Source organism: Rattus norvegicus, chromosome 11, assembly GCF_021556685.1.
Source record: "Rattus norvegicus strain SHRSP/BbbUtx chromosome 11, alternate assembly SHRSP_T2T, whole genome shotgun sequence".
NCBI lineage: Eukaryota > Metazoa > Chordata > Mammalia > Rodentia > Muridae > Rattus > Rattus norvegicus.
Window position 1 is genome coordinate 3,872,147 of NC_141544.1, and position 14,533 is coordinate 3,886,679.

A 14,533-nucleotide genomic window follows, 5' to 3' on the forward strand; every position below is an offset into this window, starting at 1 on the left:
TTTTGGAGCCTGACCTGTTTCAGAAGGCAGAATCTGGACGACCAGGACATTTTCTTTCAGTAAATACGTTCATGAAGATAACTGGGACCTTTGTAGCCCAGAAAGCTAAACGTTTTCCTTCTTACAGCAGGTAACCGTATGTTCTAATGCAATCCACGTTTGAGAGCTTGGCGGATGGTCTAGGCTAGTCAGTCTCCGGAATTTCTTTTCCTTTGCTAACAATATCTGATTCATAATACTACTAAAATGTCAAAGCTCCTCTCTGTGCCTGTGCATTATAGGAGATAATATTTCTTTTTTGTTGTTGTTGTTTTTGTTTTTGTTTTTTTGTTTTTTTTGTTTTTTTGTTTTTTTTTTGGAGCTTAGGACTGAACTTGTGGTTGCTAGGCAAGTGCTGTATCACTGAGCTAAATCCCAACCCCAGGAGATATTATTTCTAAATGGCTGTTGTTTCCTAGATAAAAGACTCTTGTTGCAATCGAAGATGCAACAGCTTCGAGGAATAAACCTGGGGCTGAGTCTGGATGCACAATACAGAAAGCCAGAGGACTGGTCTTCTTTGTCTCTGGGCAGATACTTGTGGATGTTGCCACATAGCTCATAGTTAGAGGGTAGAAGAGGGGTGTGGCCACCCTTCTGGCTCCTTTGCTATCTTTACTCTGTTCTGCTTGATTAAAGTGGGGACAGAGATACTTAAAACCACACTGACGTAGCCATTCAAGGAGAGGTTCCTCAGCAGAGGCAAAGTGCCTCGAGATGAAGAAATGTGTCTGAATATGTTATTCTTAGCTGTAGAGAACCATTTGTTCATTTCCCTTTAAACTTTTGATTTTGATTTTTGAGACAGGTTTTTTCTGTGGGTAGCTTTGGCTATCCTGGAACTAACTCTGTAGACCAGACTGGACTTGATCTCACAGAGGTCTGCCTCCCTCTGCCTCTTGAGTGCTGGAATTAAAGGTGTGCTCCACCATTGCCCAGCCCTCCTACGAACTTCTGAGTACGACAGAATTAGATACAGATGCTCCAACCTGTTTACCATCGCCTTCCTCACCTACTCCAAAGTTCTCTTAGACAAGAGCCTTGGCCCAGTGCCCTCCCCACCCCATCCCCACTAATTTTGCATGCACTCATATGACAGAGGCAATAGCATTTTGTCTGGTTTAAGCAGGTGAGCTCTTCAAACCCAGGCCATGCGCAAGTATGAAGCCTGATTACAGAACGATAGCCACAAGACAGTTGACCAATAGATCTGTGGCCGACCACACTAGGTCTACAGCCATGAAGAAGAGGATGTATCTGAGGAGGATGAGCACACCATCCTTCCAGAAGAAGAGGAGGAGGAGGCTTTCTTCCCAGTCCCTGGGGAACATTGTGGGATGCAGAATTTCCCACGGATTGAAGGAACGTGATGAGCCTGTCACCCAATGGAAGGCCATCATTCTAGATCAACTGCCAACAAATCCCTCTCTCTATCTGGTCAAGTATGATGGAATTGACTGTGTCTATGGACTTGACCTTCACAGCGATGAGAGGATTTTAAAGCTTAAGGTATTGCCTCACCAGTAGTGTTTCCTCAAGTGAAAGACACCCATCTCACAAGTGCCATAGTTACCAAAGCTGTGGAGCATAAATTAGATGGCAAACATGGCTCTAAGGACAACTGGAGAGGGGTGGTCCTAGCCCAGGTGCCGATCATGAAGGACTGGTTTTCCATCACCTACGAGAAAGATGCAGTCCTATACATCTACCAGCTCCTGGATGATTACACAGAAGGTAACCTCCGTATCATTCCAGAGACTCCTCCAGCAGAGGTGAAGTCAGACGTTGACAGCGACATCTTAACAGGTCAATGTGTGCAGTTCACCAGAAGCGACGGGTCCAAAAAGATCGGCAAAGTCATTTACCAAGTTCCATCCAAGCCTTCCGTGTACTTCATCAAGTGTGATGGCGATGTCCACATCTATGTGTTTAATCTGATGGAAAAGATCTGTTAAGGTGAAATTCACAAAGTGTGGGGGACATAGATGGGGAATTTATAGGATTGGGGGGAAAATGTTTGCTTTTCTGTGTTTCAGGTGCAAAAGGGCCTTTGACAACCCCAGTATCTTTTCCAGTGGAATTTGTTTTTGCTCTAAAAATTAAAATGTGTGATGTGACGTGTTGTGTGTGAACACTTTGGTGGAGGAGACGGACTGTGGTGGATGGAACATGGAGAGGTAGCCGGAAAGGTCAAGGCTGTGAACAGTAAGTCTGATGTCACATAGACTAAAACAAACAGGACTGAGCTGGTCTGGTCTTTAGGGAGAGAAAAGAACTGGAGATGACGCTTAGAGGAGTAGGGATGGCACGGGGGGAAAAAGATGGATGTTTAGGAAGCAGTGGAGAGGGGCCAGACATAGATAGACTCTCTGAGGTGATGTTTGAGGGAGAAACAGACTGTTGGGGAAAGAGGGGCAGGTAACAGGGAGGTGTTCTTGGAACTCAAGGGGAAACCCAATGAACTGATCCAAGCAGACTCAGAATCAGAGAAGGTCGGGGATTGTTTGACTAACGAAATCTAATGAAACCTGTTTCTCATCTGTAGATGTATTATTTTTAATTATATGGATGGGGCAGGGCATGAATACAGGAGACCACAGAGACAAGAATAGTCAGGTCCCCTGGTGCTGGAATTAAGGGTGGGTTGGAAGCCATTGGACGTGAGCTCAAAGAACAAATCCACGTCCTCTTTCAAAGCAGACGAGCTCTTGATCCATTGGTCATCTCTCCAGGCCCCTAAAGTCATCTTTTCAAATACATCCAACCTTCACATGCAGAGAAGAGACCAGGATGAGGGTAAGAAAGATTAAATTGATAGGGATGTGGAAGAAAGACTAAAGAACACATGAGGGAGTAGAGGACACTGAGGGACGAAGGAATTCCAAATGGAGTTCTCAAAAAGTGAAGCAGGAGACCAGGAAGAACAGAAAGGGTCTAGAATGAGTTGAACTTGGGCAGCATCCATATTGGTCTCTTTGGTTCCTTAAAGAACAGCCAAGACATCACTACAGAAGGTGGATGTGAGGTGGAGGCTTCCCCGGAGGACATTTTGTCGAGGATTACTCAAGAGTAGTGAATGCCAAACTAAGTTTATATCTATCAATTCCTGAAAGTATCATAAAGCCCATTATTTTGTATGATCAGTAAAAAGTAATTCAAAAGGGAAGATGAGGATGCCGTGACCTTCTCTCAGGTGTTACGTGGATCCTGTGTTTAGCTTCCCTGAGCACGTTAGACTCCATTGCATCCTGTAATATTTTTTGAGGTCTCTGCTCAATGCCCCTAGATGACCACAAAGAGCTCCTGCACTGGCTTGTCTTGCCTTGATCTCCTTCGACTGGATGACTTCCTACACACCTGTGGGCCCTGTTACCGTAACTAGCCCCAGGAAGTTCCTGTCTTTTACTCACATGAAAGCTTATCATCAGCAAACTTCTGACGGTGCCTCCAATGCAGAGGTGCTGAGCTCTTTCCTATACCATTTGCCGTGACTTTAAAATGCTTTTCGGTTCCTCACTCCTCCTGAGAAGCCCTTGTGCACTTTATGGGGTCTCTCTGAGCCACATCTACACTCCAAGAGTGTCTTTGGAGACAACCTTATCTCGGACTCATTCATTGCTGTTTCTTCTCTCAACAATAAGTTTCTCACTGCAGGACATGAAAGTACTTTCTATCGTTGATTAATTCTGCTATTTGGGATTTTTTATACTGGCTGCTTGTCTGACGGTTTCATTGCTGCTAAAAGACACCATGACCAAGGCAACTTATAAGGGACAACATTTTGGGGGGGGTCTTTTATTTTCAGAGCTGGGGACCGAACCCAGGGCCTTGCGTTTCCTAGGCAAGCACTCTACCACTGAGCTAATCCCCAACCCCAAGGGACAACATTTAATTTGGGCTGGCTTTCAGGTTCAGAAGTTTAGTCTATTTTCATCAAGGCAGGAAGCATGGAAGCGTCTAGACAGACATGGTGTTGGAGAAGAAGCATATCACCCCCACAGTGATATGCTTCCTCCAACAACGCCACACCTACTCCCACAGGGCCACACCTCCTACTTGTGCCACCCTTCCCATGGGACAATCACATTGTAACCACTGCCCTGATTTTATGCCAACGTGATACAAGCTAGAGTCGTCAGAGAAGAGGGCGCCTCAGTTGAGAACATGCGTCCATAAGATCCAGCTGTAGGGCATTTTCTTAGTGATTGGTGGGGAGGGCCCGGCCCACTGTGAGGGGCACCATTCCTAGGCTGGTGGTCCTGGGTTCTATAAGAAAGCAAGCTAATCAAGACATGAGGAGCAAGACGGTAAGCAGTGCCACTCCATAGCCTCTGCCTCAGTTCCTGCCTCCAGGATCCTGTCCTGTTTGAGTTCCTGTCCCAACTTCCTTTGCTGATGAGCAGCAATGTAGAAGTGTAAGCTGAATAAACCTTTTCCTCACTGACTTGCTCTCTGGTCATGTTGTTTCCTTACAACAATAGGAACCCCAAGTAAGACAATGTCTTATAGAAACAGTGTGTCTAGTAGAGACACAGATGCTTACCTCATAACCACAAATAGAGACGTATAGACACTTTGTTTTAATTTAAAGGTAAGACTTGCTCATGTACTGACCTGTGACGTTCTAGTTCGCTTCCTTCTCTCCGTGATGAATGCCATGATCAAAACTAACTTGGGGAGGAAAGGGTTATTTGCCTTACAGGTTACAGACCATCACTGAGGGAAACCAGAGCAGGAGCTTGAAGCGGTAACAAGGAGCTCTGCTTGTTGGCCTGCTCCCTGTCTTAGTCACTGTTCTGTTGCTGTGAAGAGACACCATGGTCAAGGCTACTACTATAATGAAAGCATGTAATTGGAGGATCCCTTACAGTTTCAGACGTCTGGTCTATCATCATGGCAGGGAGTATAACACGGGAGCAATAGAGAGCTACTGCTCTGTAAGGAGAGAGAGAGAGAGAGAGAGAGAGAGAGAGAGAGAGAGAGAGAGGGAGGGAGAGAGAGAGGGACAGAGAGAGAGGGAGAGGGAGGGAGAGAGAGAGGGACAGAGAGAGAGAGGGAGAGAGAGAGGGACAGAGAGAGAGGGACAGAGAGGGAGAGAGAGAGGGAGGGAGAGAGAGAGACAGAGAGAGAGGGACAGAGAGAGACAGAGAGAGACAGAGAGAGACAAAGAGAGAAACAGAGAGAGAGAAACAGAGAGAGACAGAGACACAGAGAGAGAGACACAGAGAGAGACAGAGAGAGAGAGGGAGGGAGAGAGAGAGAGAGGGAGGGAGGGAGGGAGAGAGAGGGAGAGAGGGAGGGAGGGAGGGAGAGAGAGAGAGAGAGGGAAAGAGAGAGACTCTGGGAAAGCATGGGGCTCTTGAAAACTCAAACCCCACCCTGGTCGACACACCCACTTCCTCCAATGAGGCCCACCTCTTAATCCTTCTAATCCTGTAAAATACTGTCACTCCCTGTTAACTAAATATTCAAATATATGACTGTGGGAGCCTTTCTTATTCAAACCGCCACACTCCCCATGGCTTGCTCCATTACTATTTCTTACAGCCTAAAAGGCTATTCTTTTTACACATGACTACTGATGAACTTGCCCACAATGGTGGGCCCTCCCACAACAATCATTAATCAAGAAAATGTTCCATAGACTTACCCAAAGACTAATCTAATGGAGGCAGTTCTTGACTTGTTCTCTCTTCTCAGTTGGCTCCAGATTGTCAAGTTGGGAAAAAAAAAGAAAAGAGACCCAGCACCATAATGATTCTCTTGCCCCATGTTACGTACTCACCACCAGCCACTCTCTTCTCTCAGTGTATAGACCCACTTCCCTGTATGGCAGAACTGAAGAGTAACTACTGTCACCAACATGAATACTCGAGGATATGTGACAAGAAATGAATACATTCTACAGTTCCCAACACCAAGCAAAAGCATTTTAGTGTGGGCTACACTTACTGGGAGACTGTAAGTCACTGGCCATTTAATGGGTCACAGTAGACCAGAGAACCAAAAAGTCACAACGTACATATCATCTCCTCTCAGCAGGAGACATAATTCTTTCTCAAACCCCATGAATCTATCTGTAGGCTTAGATTTTTTCAAAACCTACTTTATTTAGGGTTCTTAAAACTTCTTGCCCACCAACCAGAGGTAGCAGAGAGAGAACGTTGATAGGAAAAGGGAGAGAGTTGTGGACCTATTTAGAAGTAATTCTTTGGGGTAACTCCAATCTTCATGGTACAGTACGGTCCAATAGCAAACGCAAAACACGAATCAGTAGCAGTGCCTTGACCTGGCAGAGACCACAAGGCTCTAACCAACAAGAAGCAGCAGAAGCAGCCAGAAGCAGCACAAATAGCACAGGTTCTTTTGTGCATTTCTCATTATGGAACGAAGACCAGCAAAGACCATCGAAGCCTTGCAAGGTGTTGCAATGTAAAGATGTCCTCTCCCTCTCTGTGCGATTACATTTATGTTCTCCATAAACATCCTGCCCCCATTCAAGCGTGTGCTCCAGCTAAATACCACATGCCTTCTCATGTGTCTGCTTCAGCAAAACATCCTCTCCTAACATAGCTTCCAGAAAAACATCCTGTGACACAGTGCGTTTCCAAAGAAACCAAAATTTTTCCACTTCATCTAGCCTCATCTCACACTCGGCCAAGACATCACAAAACGTATAATGGCAGTCTTGCAAGGCTCCTAGCGTCCAGCTCCATCAGCCGCTGGAGCTTCTGCAATTGCACTCTGTGAAACTCAGCCCCTTTCATGAGCACAACCTTCAGTTATCCCCGTAAACATTGTGCTCTCTCCATCTTTGCTCTCAGCCAATAGCTGTCCAACTTCCAGCCAACTCAGCTGTGACCAGAAAAACCCTCAAGAAAGACAATGAATTTGACTTGATTTTTTTTCCCTGACAGAACGGAGTGTTCTCCCTGCCTGGTTACCCTGGTGTCTCAGTCATCTGTAATAAAACCCACTTCTATTAAGATCAAAGTCACAGGAACTATGACAAATAGCAAATCACACGACAAGCATCACAGTTGGCCAAGCCTTTTCTGCAGCCTTATTGAAGTATAATTTACATACATGAAATATCCATTTTATGTATGTAAATATCCTGCCTGCCAGCCTGCTGTCATGGTGTCTGCCACGATGGTCCATGGACTCACCCTCTGATAGTGTAAGACGGCAATTTAATTTTTCCTGTCATGAATTGGTTTGGTCACATTGTCTCTTCACAGCAATAGAACAGTAACTAAGGCACACATCTTCCTGTGTATTTTTCTAATACTTCTGTATTTATTTCATTAAAGTTACCTGTTGTCCATTGAACAGTTTTATGAATAAGTTTCAAGTTTGAAGACAAATAGTGACAAATAGGAGTGCACTGCTAAGGGGTTTGGCCTTGTTGGAGTGGGTGTGGCCTTGTTGGGGTAGGCGTGTCACTGTGGGCATGGGCTGTAAGACCCTCACCCTAGCTGCCTGTAAGCCAGTCTTCTAGCAGCATTCAGAGGAAGATGTAGAACGCTCAGCTCCTCCTGCACATGCCTGCCTAGATGCTGCCATGCTCCTGCCTTGATGATAATAGACTGAACATATGAACCTGTAAGCCAGCCCCAACTAAATGTCCTTGTAAGACTTGCATTGGTCATGGTTTCTTTTCATAGCAGTAAAACCCTAAGACATACATATATACATATGTATATATATATATATATATATATATATATATATATATATATATATATAGGTTTACACACACTTATCATAGCAGTAAAACACTAAGACATACATATATACATATACATATACACCTAGGTTTACACACACACACACACACACACACATACACACACACACATACACACACACACACACACACACACACACACACACCATTTACAGGGATTTTAGATCTAGCCAGGGCCCCTGCGGTTTCGTTGTTCCATCTGATACACGTGTTCATGGAACATGTCTAACTCTGTTTCTTGTTCTTGGAAGTACGTGGAAAACATCTGCAGACTCGCTTCATTTTGCTTTACTCTCCTCTTCAGCCTTAGAAATCTCAGCTTACAGAGAGGGGAAGATGGGAACTTGGTTCGATAGCTCTTTTTGTCTGTGGGGAGCTTACGTCTCAAGTCACAAAGGAAAATATATATAACAGGAAATATTAATACACATCCAAACCGTGATGGGAAGTTCATATCCGTTCCCCTTAATGAATGTCAACATTGGAAATTGGAATCCAAAATGAGATGAGACTTTTGAAAAATCCTAATTCTCAGGCAGGCTTTGGTATTTCTCTTTCCCTGAAAAAGGAAAACCACTAGAAAAAGACAGACGGTGGGTTGCTTTTGTCCACAAATTGAATCAGAAGCATTTGATAATGAGAATAGAGGGGGCTCACCCCATGTTTACCAAAGAATAAAGTAATATGGGGGCGGGGAGACATCTAGAGAACAGTTGGTGCCTTATTGGTATTAAAAAAAATAATCCTGAAGTCAAGAAATAATATTTGACAAGAGAAAAAACTAGGTTTTCATTAGGCAGAACTGTTTTTAAAATAGCCTTCATTTTAGTCATGGAAAGAGGGGGGTGGAGCAAGTCAGGCTGCAGATAACTAAAGTCATTCCCATCAAAAAATAAGAATAATGTGGATTGTTAATGGACTTGAATAAAATTAGAAATTTCAACTTTCAAAGGGGAAAAATTGTGTTCCAGAGAGAGAGAGACAAAGGAGTGTCCAAACTCATACGTGATTCTTTCAATAAATTTACTGGTAACTCATGTGTTTGTTGATATTTAGATGAAAACGCAGGTTGGATATCTCGACTTAAGAGTGTAACGTGCGGGGCTAGGTATTTAGCTCAGTGGTTAGAGCGCTTGTCTAGGAAGCGCAAGGCCCTGGGTTCGGTCCGCAGCTCTGAAAAAAAGAACCAAAAAAAAAAAAAAAAGAGAGAGAGAGAGTGTAACGTGTGTGAACAGCTGCTAGTGGAAAGACTTATCCTCGGATTTCTCAAAAGGCATGAAAAAGCCACCGTGTAGTTACTGGATTTTGTTTCAAAGACTTTAGCTCCTTGTCTGCAGGGATGCAGGGCCTCAAAAGAAGGGCCTGAAACCTCCTAAGAGGTAGCGTCCAACACCTGAGGCCATGCGCACATAGGGAAGTAGCCTTTCTCAGAAAATGGAGCTACGAGAGCTAAAAATGAAGGCGACACATCGATCAAATCGCTGTAATAGAACGACGGCAGCCAGTTCACAGAGTGAGGCAGCTGTCAGCGACTCGGCCAAGAACTAAGAGGATTTGAAAAGATAATAACACAAAGAGTTCACAGAAGCCACTATAGACTCATGGCGTCTGTGAATTTAATCCATGTGCTCTGGGCAGAGAAAACAATCCAAACCAGAGATCCCTATTGCTCAGCCCGACGGAACGCTGTGCCGTGTCCCGGATGTCCCATGTCAAGGACTCAACCTAGATGCCGGAAGCCTGTGAGAAACCGGAACTACGTCATTTCAGTGCTGACACCGGAAATGGCTCAAGTCTGCACCTTCATTGGAAGGAGAAGAAATAAGTCACACAGCACCGGAAGTAATCCTCGTCAGGGTCTGTGTGAGGTCGGAAGCGTAGGGCGCCATGATCAATCAGTAAGCACTGCCTACACGTGTCGGGTGAGCCCACACAAATGAGGAAATGATTTTTAAATTTAAACACAATTTCTAATAACTAGTAACTTTTAAGTGTCCAGTTTTAGCACAAGCTTCCAGATTATGTATTTTCTCAGGCAGAAGAACGCGGCAAGAAGTGAGTTTGGAACTTCGGAGGTTCCCACTATATGACAGCAAACTAAGAAAAGCATATAGGTGGGGTGTGGTAAAACGAACTAAAGGAAATCTGTAAAACCAAGAAAGGATAATTCAAAAGACTTGTACTGGAAATGCCAGCAACAGGGAATTTCTCGGAAGACCATCTTCGTTTTCAGAGTTTATCACAGCAAAATTGCCAAAGACTGGTAGCAAAATTGCCACTTGTCCCTGAGGACAATCCCTGAATGTCGAGAGAGAGAGAGAGAGAGAGAGAGAGCGAGAGAGAGAGAGAGAGAGAGAGAGAGAGAGAGAGAGAGAGAGAGAGAGGAGTGGTAAGGGGAGGGGAAGGGGGAGAGAGGGAGACAGAGACAGACACAGAAAGAGAGACAGACACAGAGACACACACACAGACACACACATGCAGAGACATACAGGAAGACACACACAGCCCAAATGAGGACTTACAGAAATTTAGCCATCAAAGGACTCGAATATTTGGTGCTAAATTAGGTGAGCTTTGTGGAGGAATGAGTGCCAACCAAATTTTGCAAGTTCTGCAGCCACCTTCATGTTTCCGCACCCCCTTATCTGTCGGGGTATTGCATACATGGCTGTCACTCCTGCTTTCTTCATTTGTATTTTACTGTGAATCTCCCTTCTCCCCGTTCAATGTGGCCAGCAATTTTCCATGTGGAAGGACTTCACAATGCACTGTGTCTATGGCAGCACGGAAAACAATTTCAAAGAGGCTCAGTGCTAGACAAACAGTACAAACAATGCATACTTCACCTCCAAAGTAGGGGCTCAAAGAACACAGAGGCTCTGGCTGGCGCACAGGGCCGAGCTTACAAAGTTAGGGCCCACAGCATCCCTGGGAACCAACCAGCAGCTCTCATTCAGCCCTCCATGCTAATGACTCATTCTCATCTCTTGAGACCAGAGGAAGACGCATTTGGAAGTTCCTCTCCCTAAAAATGAAGCTTGTATGAAAACTCTTATGAAACTGAAGAACAATTTTCAATAGGAAAGCCCACACACAGTAAAAAAAAATAAATGGCAGATTCGAAGGCCTTCTCTGCAATTCCATCATGCACACACACACACACACACACACACACACACACACACACACACACACACACCAGAAGAATAGACCTACATAAAGGATACATTTCCAGGCACAGATATATGTTGGGAGGAGGTTACTATTCTAACCAACCTCAGCCAAGGTCTCCATTCGGAAGATTCAGAAGGTCAAGACATTGGTTCACTCCTGGGAGCAGATCACTATCTATCTCACAGAACCTTTATGGAAAACAAAACAGATCAACCTAGAATGAGTTAAACAGAAACCCTTTCAAGGCTATTGAAGAATTTTGGAGCCAAACTCCACAGACAGTTAAAAGCATAGAAAGTGACTCATGACTGCAGTTTGTATAATACCGCTGAACCTGTTGAAACATTTCCTACTCTCCTAGGAATCCTAGACGTGAGAGGGCACCAAGCCAGCCTGGGGAGCCCACGTCAGTCTCCATACAAAGTGCACTTTGCAGGCTGACACCCACACGGCTAGTCTGCAGTTCACCAATCCTGGTCATGAAGTCACTGAAAAACAGTAGACGCCCTCCCTGGTAGAGCCACTGTCTCTGGTTCCTGCCTTCTGGAGGCTCCATGATCATTCCACCCTTAACTCTCCACCATCCTGTTGACAAGTGTCTGACCTTTATCTTTGATTTAGGAGTATATTTTAGTCCTTTAGATCTCTCTCTCTCTCTCTCTCTCTCTCTCTCTCTCTCTCTCTCTCTCTCTCTTTCTCTCTCTCTCCCTCTCCCCATTTATGTATGAGCACTCAGTCTCTTTTAACTCCTGGGACTCGGGAAACATTTTGGACAAGGAGGTGGGAAGAGTGTAAGACCCAGAGGTTGGGAAGAAGGGCTGTGGTTTGCTGCCTTCAGGACAGGACGTGGCTGTTGCAATCATGAGCTCACAGCAGCTGTGGTCACCTGCATAGGTCTATAAAGGACCACCAGCTAGACAGAATCCCTTACTGAGGAGCTTTTCAGGTGCTGATGGGTGCTGGGGTAAAAGAGTCATTCTTCTCTGAGGGTTTAGTCACTGGTAGAATTCCCACATGCCTGTAGATGTTCACACTCCTATAAGTACATAACCAATACTAATTGGGCTTAGTGGTTATAGGTTGGAAAAGAGGATATGAATTTTGAGGGATGGTTATTGTCTCTGAATTTGGAGAGAGCAGAAGGTGAAATGGAAGAGGTTATGGCCATGTTTCATTGTATACATGTATGAAATTCTCAAGGACAAAGACAATTTATTATTTAATAGATAATTTAGACTATCGGCTTTAGCTGCGCAATATAAGGCTGTATGTCTCTAAAGAATTCAAATATTGAACATACATCAAACCAATTGACTGCTATATGTTTCAAGGAGCAAATTATATGTACTTAATGTAGTGCACTTTCTCCCTCCTTCGGTCTCTTTCTATTTCTAGTCTATCTGTCTCTCTGTCTCTCTGTCTCTGTCTCTCTGTCTCTCAGTCTCACACTCTGTCTCTCTGTCTCTTTCTCTGTCTCTGTCTCTGTCTCTGTCTCTCTCTCTCTCTCCACACACACACACACACACACACACACACACACACACACACGCAGATGTACACTTACTTTATTTTTATGTCAAGATGTTAAAATTCATGACACAAGCAATATAAAGAAATAGAGGTTTGTTTAGAGCACACAGTCACAGTCATTGGGTTCAGACTGTCATGGCAATAACCACATGGCAACAGTGTATTGATCTGTGGCACTGAGAGCCTGCATGAGCCCTGCTTATATTTGGGTGGATCAGGCAGCCAAGAGTTCGGTCCGAACCAGCCACCTCTCTCCTTCTTGCCCCAGTGACCTACTTCTGCTAGGGCACAGCCTGAAAGATTAATCCACCTTCCTAGACAGTGCCATCAGCTTGAGACAAAGTGTTCCCACAGCTGAGACCCTGGGAAATTTCACACTCAAGCCCTAACGACAATGAGCCAGGCAAGTGCGAAATGTTTTGTGAAAACCGTTTAATTTCAGTTCTGTAAACAGGACAGGGAGGAACCCTTTGATATGGATTGATTTAGTCTTCAGCTTACAGAGTGCACCCCCAAAAGATACATAGTGTAGAAAATGCACAGTTTTCTATGTAGGAAGCATGGCACTGAAAACAACACACTAATGAAAATAAAATGCAAAGAACTGGGATATATAGTGACAATTCCAATCGTCAGTGTGAAAGGCTCTTTTATTTATATATGTGAGCTGTCATTATTAGTTCATTACTGGGTTGATTTTACAAGGAAAGAAAATCGCAAGCTCTGACTATCCCATCGACCACGGTGTCATTCATCACAGTGTTACAGGGCTCCGATCTAGGGATCAATCATCAGGATTTAACAACAAAATCCATCAGCTCAATACATGAGGCTTTAGGGGAGAAAGTGAGGTTACAAGTATGTAATGCCCTTTAGTGTCTTCTCTGCCAGTCTGTTGCATGCATGCCTTGTTGTTGACTATTGTGGTTGGTGGTGGTTGTTGTGCTTTTAAATATGAAATGTTGAATGCAAGGGCAAGTGGCAGGAATCCGATAGACATTTGCATCCTCACTTTCTCCTTCCCATCTCTCGCTAAGTCTCCCAATCCTCAGCTTTCATTCAAATACACTGAAACAACTCAAATATACCGAAACAAGGTGAAATCAAGACACTGAAGCAACTAAAATATACCGAAACAAGGTAAAGTCAAGATGCACTTGCCATCTCTAATTTGTGTTTGCATGTTGACCGTAATCATCTGGTAAGCCATAAAAACCACATGATGGATCTGAGGACATTTGGTGGGTGAAACCGCTTGCTGCCTAAGCAGACCTGTACTCAGATCCCAGTCATCATGAAACAGGCAGGGGAAACCTGTAACCGCAGGGACAGGAAGGGGGAACAGAATCACTAAGGTCTGCTGGCTTCCAGCCCGGATGAAAATGTTAGAGTTTGTGATCAGGCAAAGACACCTCCTGTCTTAGTTAGGGCTCCACTGCTGTGAGGAGACACCAGGACCAAGGCCACTCTTAATAAAGGAAACATTTAATTGGGGCTGGCTTACAGTTTCAGAGGTTCAGTCCATTATTATCATAGTGGGAAGCACGGCAGAGTCCAGGTAGACATGGTGCTGGAGAGTGTTCTATATCTAAATCCGAAGGCAGCCCAGAAAGAGACTTGCAGCCACAGGCAGCCAGGAAGAGCATCCATCTTCCTCATTGGGCAGAGCTTGAACACTAGGAGCCCTCAGAGCCGGCCGACACAGTGACACATTTTCTCCAACAAGGCCACACCTCATACTAGTGGCACTTCCCATGGTTGAAGCATATTCAAACCACCACAGTGCATCAAAAGAAAATGGCACAGAGACATAGAGAAAGATACTGCATGGTATCCTCTTGTAGCAGGGTGCTGCAACCCACCCCACACACATAAACCCATGCACATGTGCACACATAAGCAGATTTATTTATTACTTAATTATTTATTTGTTTATTTACATTGTTTTTTTTCCTTAAGAACTTGGTACATACACATAATGTGTTTGAGCAAATCCATCCCCAACACCTCCCCTCAAATCCCTCCCCTTTCCCCCCTCCT

At 44.5% G+C, this 14,533-nt stretch overlaps 2 protein-coding genes across 2 annotated transcripts; both read left to right on the forward strand.

The window, feature by feature from the left end:
• The first annotated feature begins 1,200 nt into the window (after positions 1 to 1,200).
• LOC148002421 (spindlin-2-like) lies at positions 1,201 to 1,566 on the forward strand. Its single transcript, XM_087577167.1, has one exon. The coding sequence runs from the start codon at positions 1,201 to 1,203 to the stop codon at positions 1,564 to 1,566; it is 366 nt and encodes a 121-aa protein (XP_087433293.1).
• Positions 1,567 to 1,694: 128 nt separating this feature from the next.
• LOC148002422 (Y-linked testis-specific protein 1-like) lies at positions 1,695 to 1,994 on the forward strand. The gene has a single exon (XM_087577168.1). It carries the CDS (start codon positions 1,695 to 1,697, stop codon positions 1,992 to 1,994), a length of 300 nt encoding a protein of 99 aa, XP_087433294.1.
• The last annotated feature ends 12,539 nt before the right edge of the window (positions 1,995 to 14,533 follow it).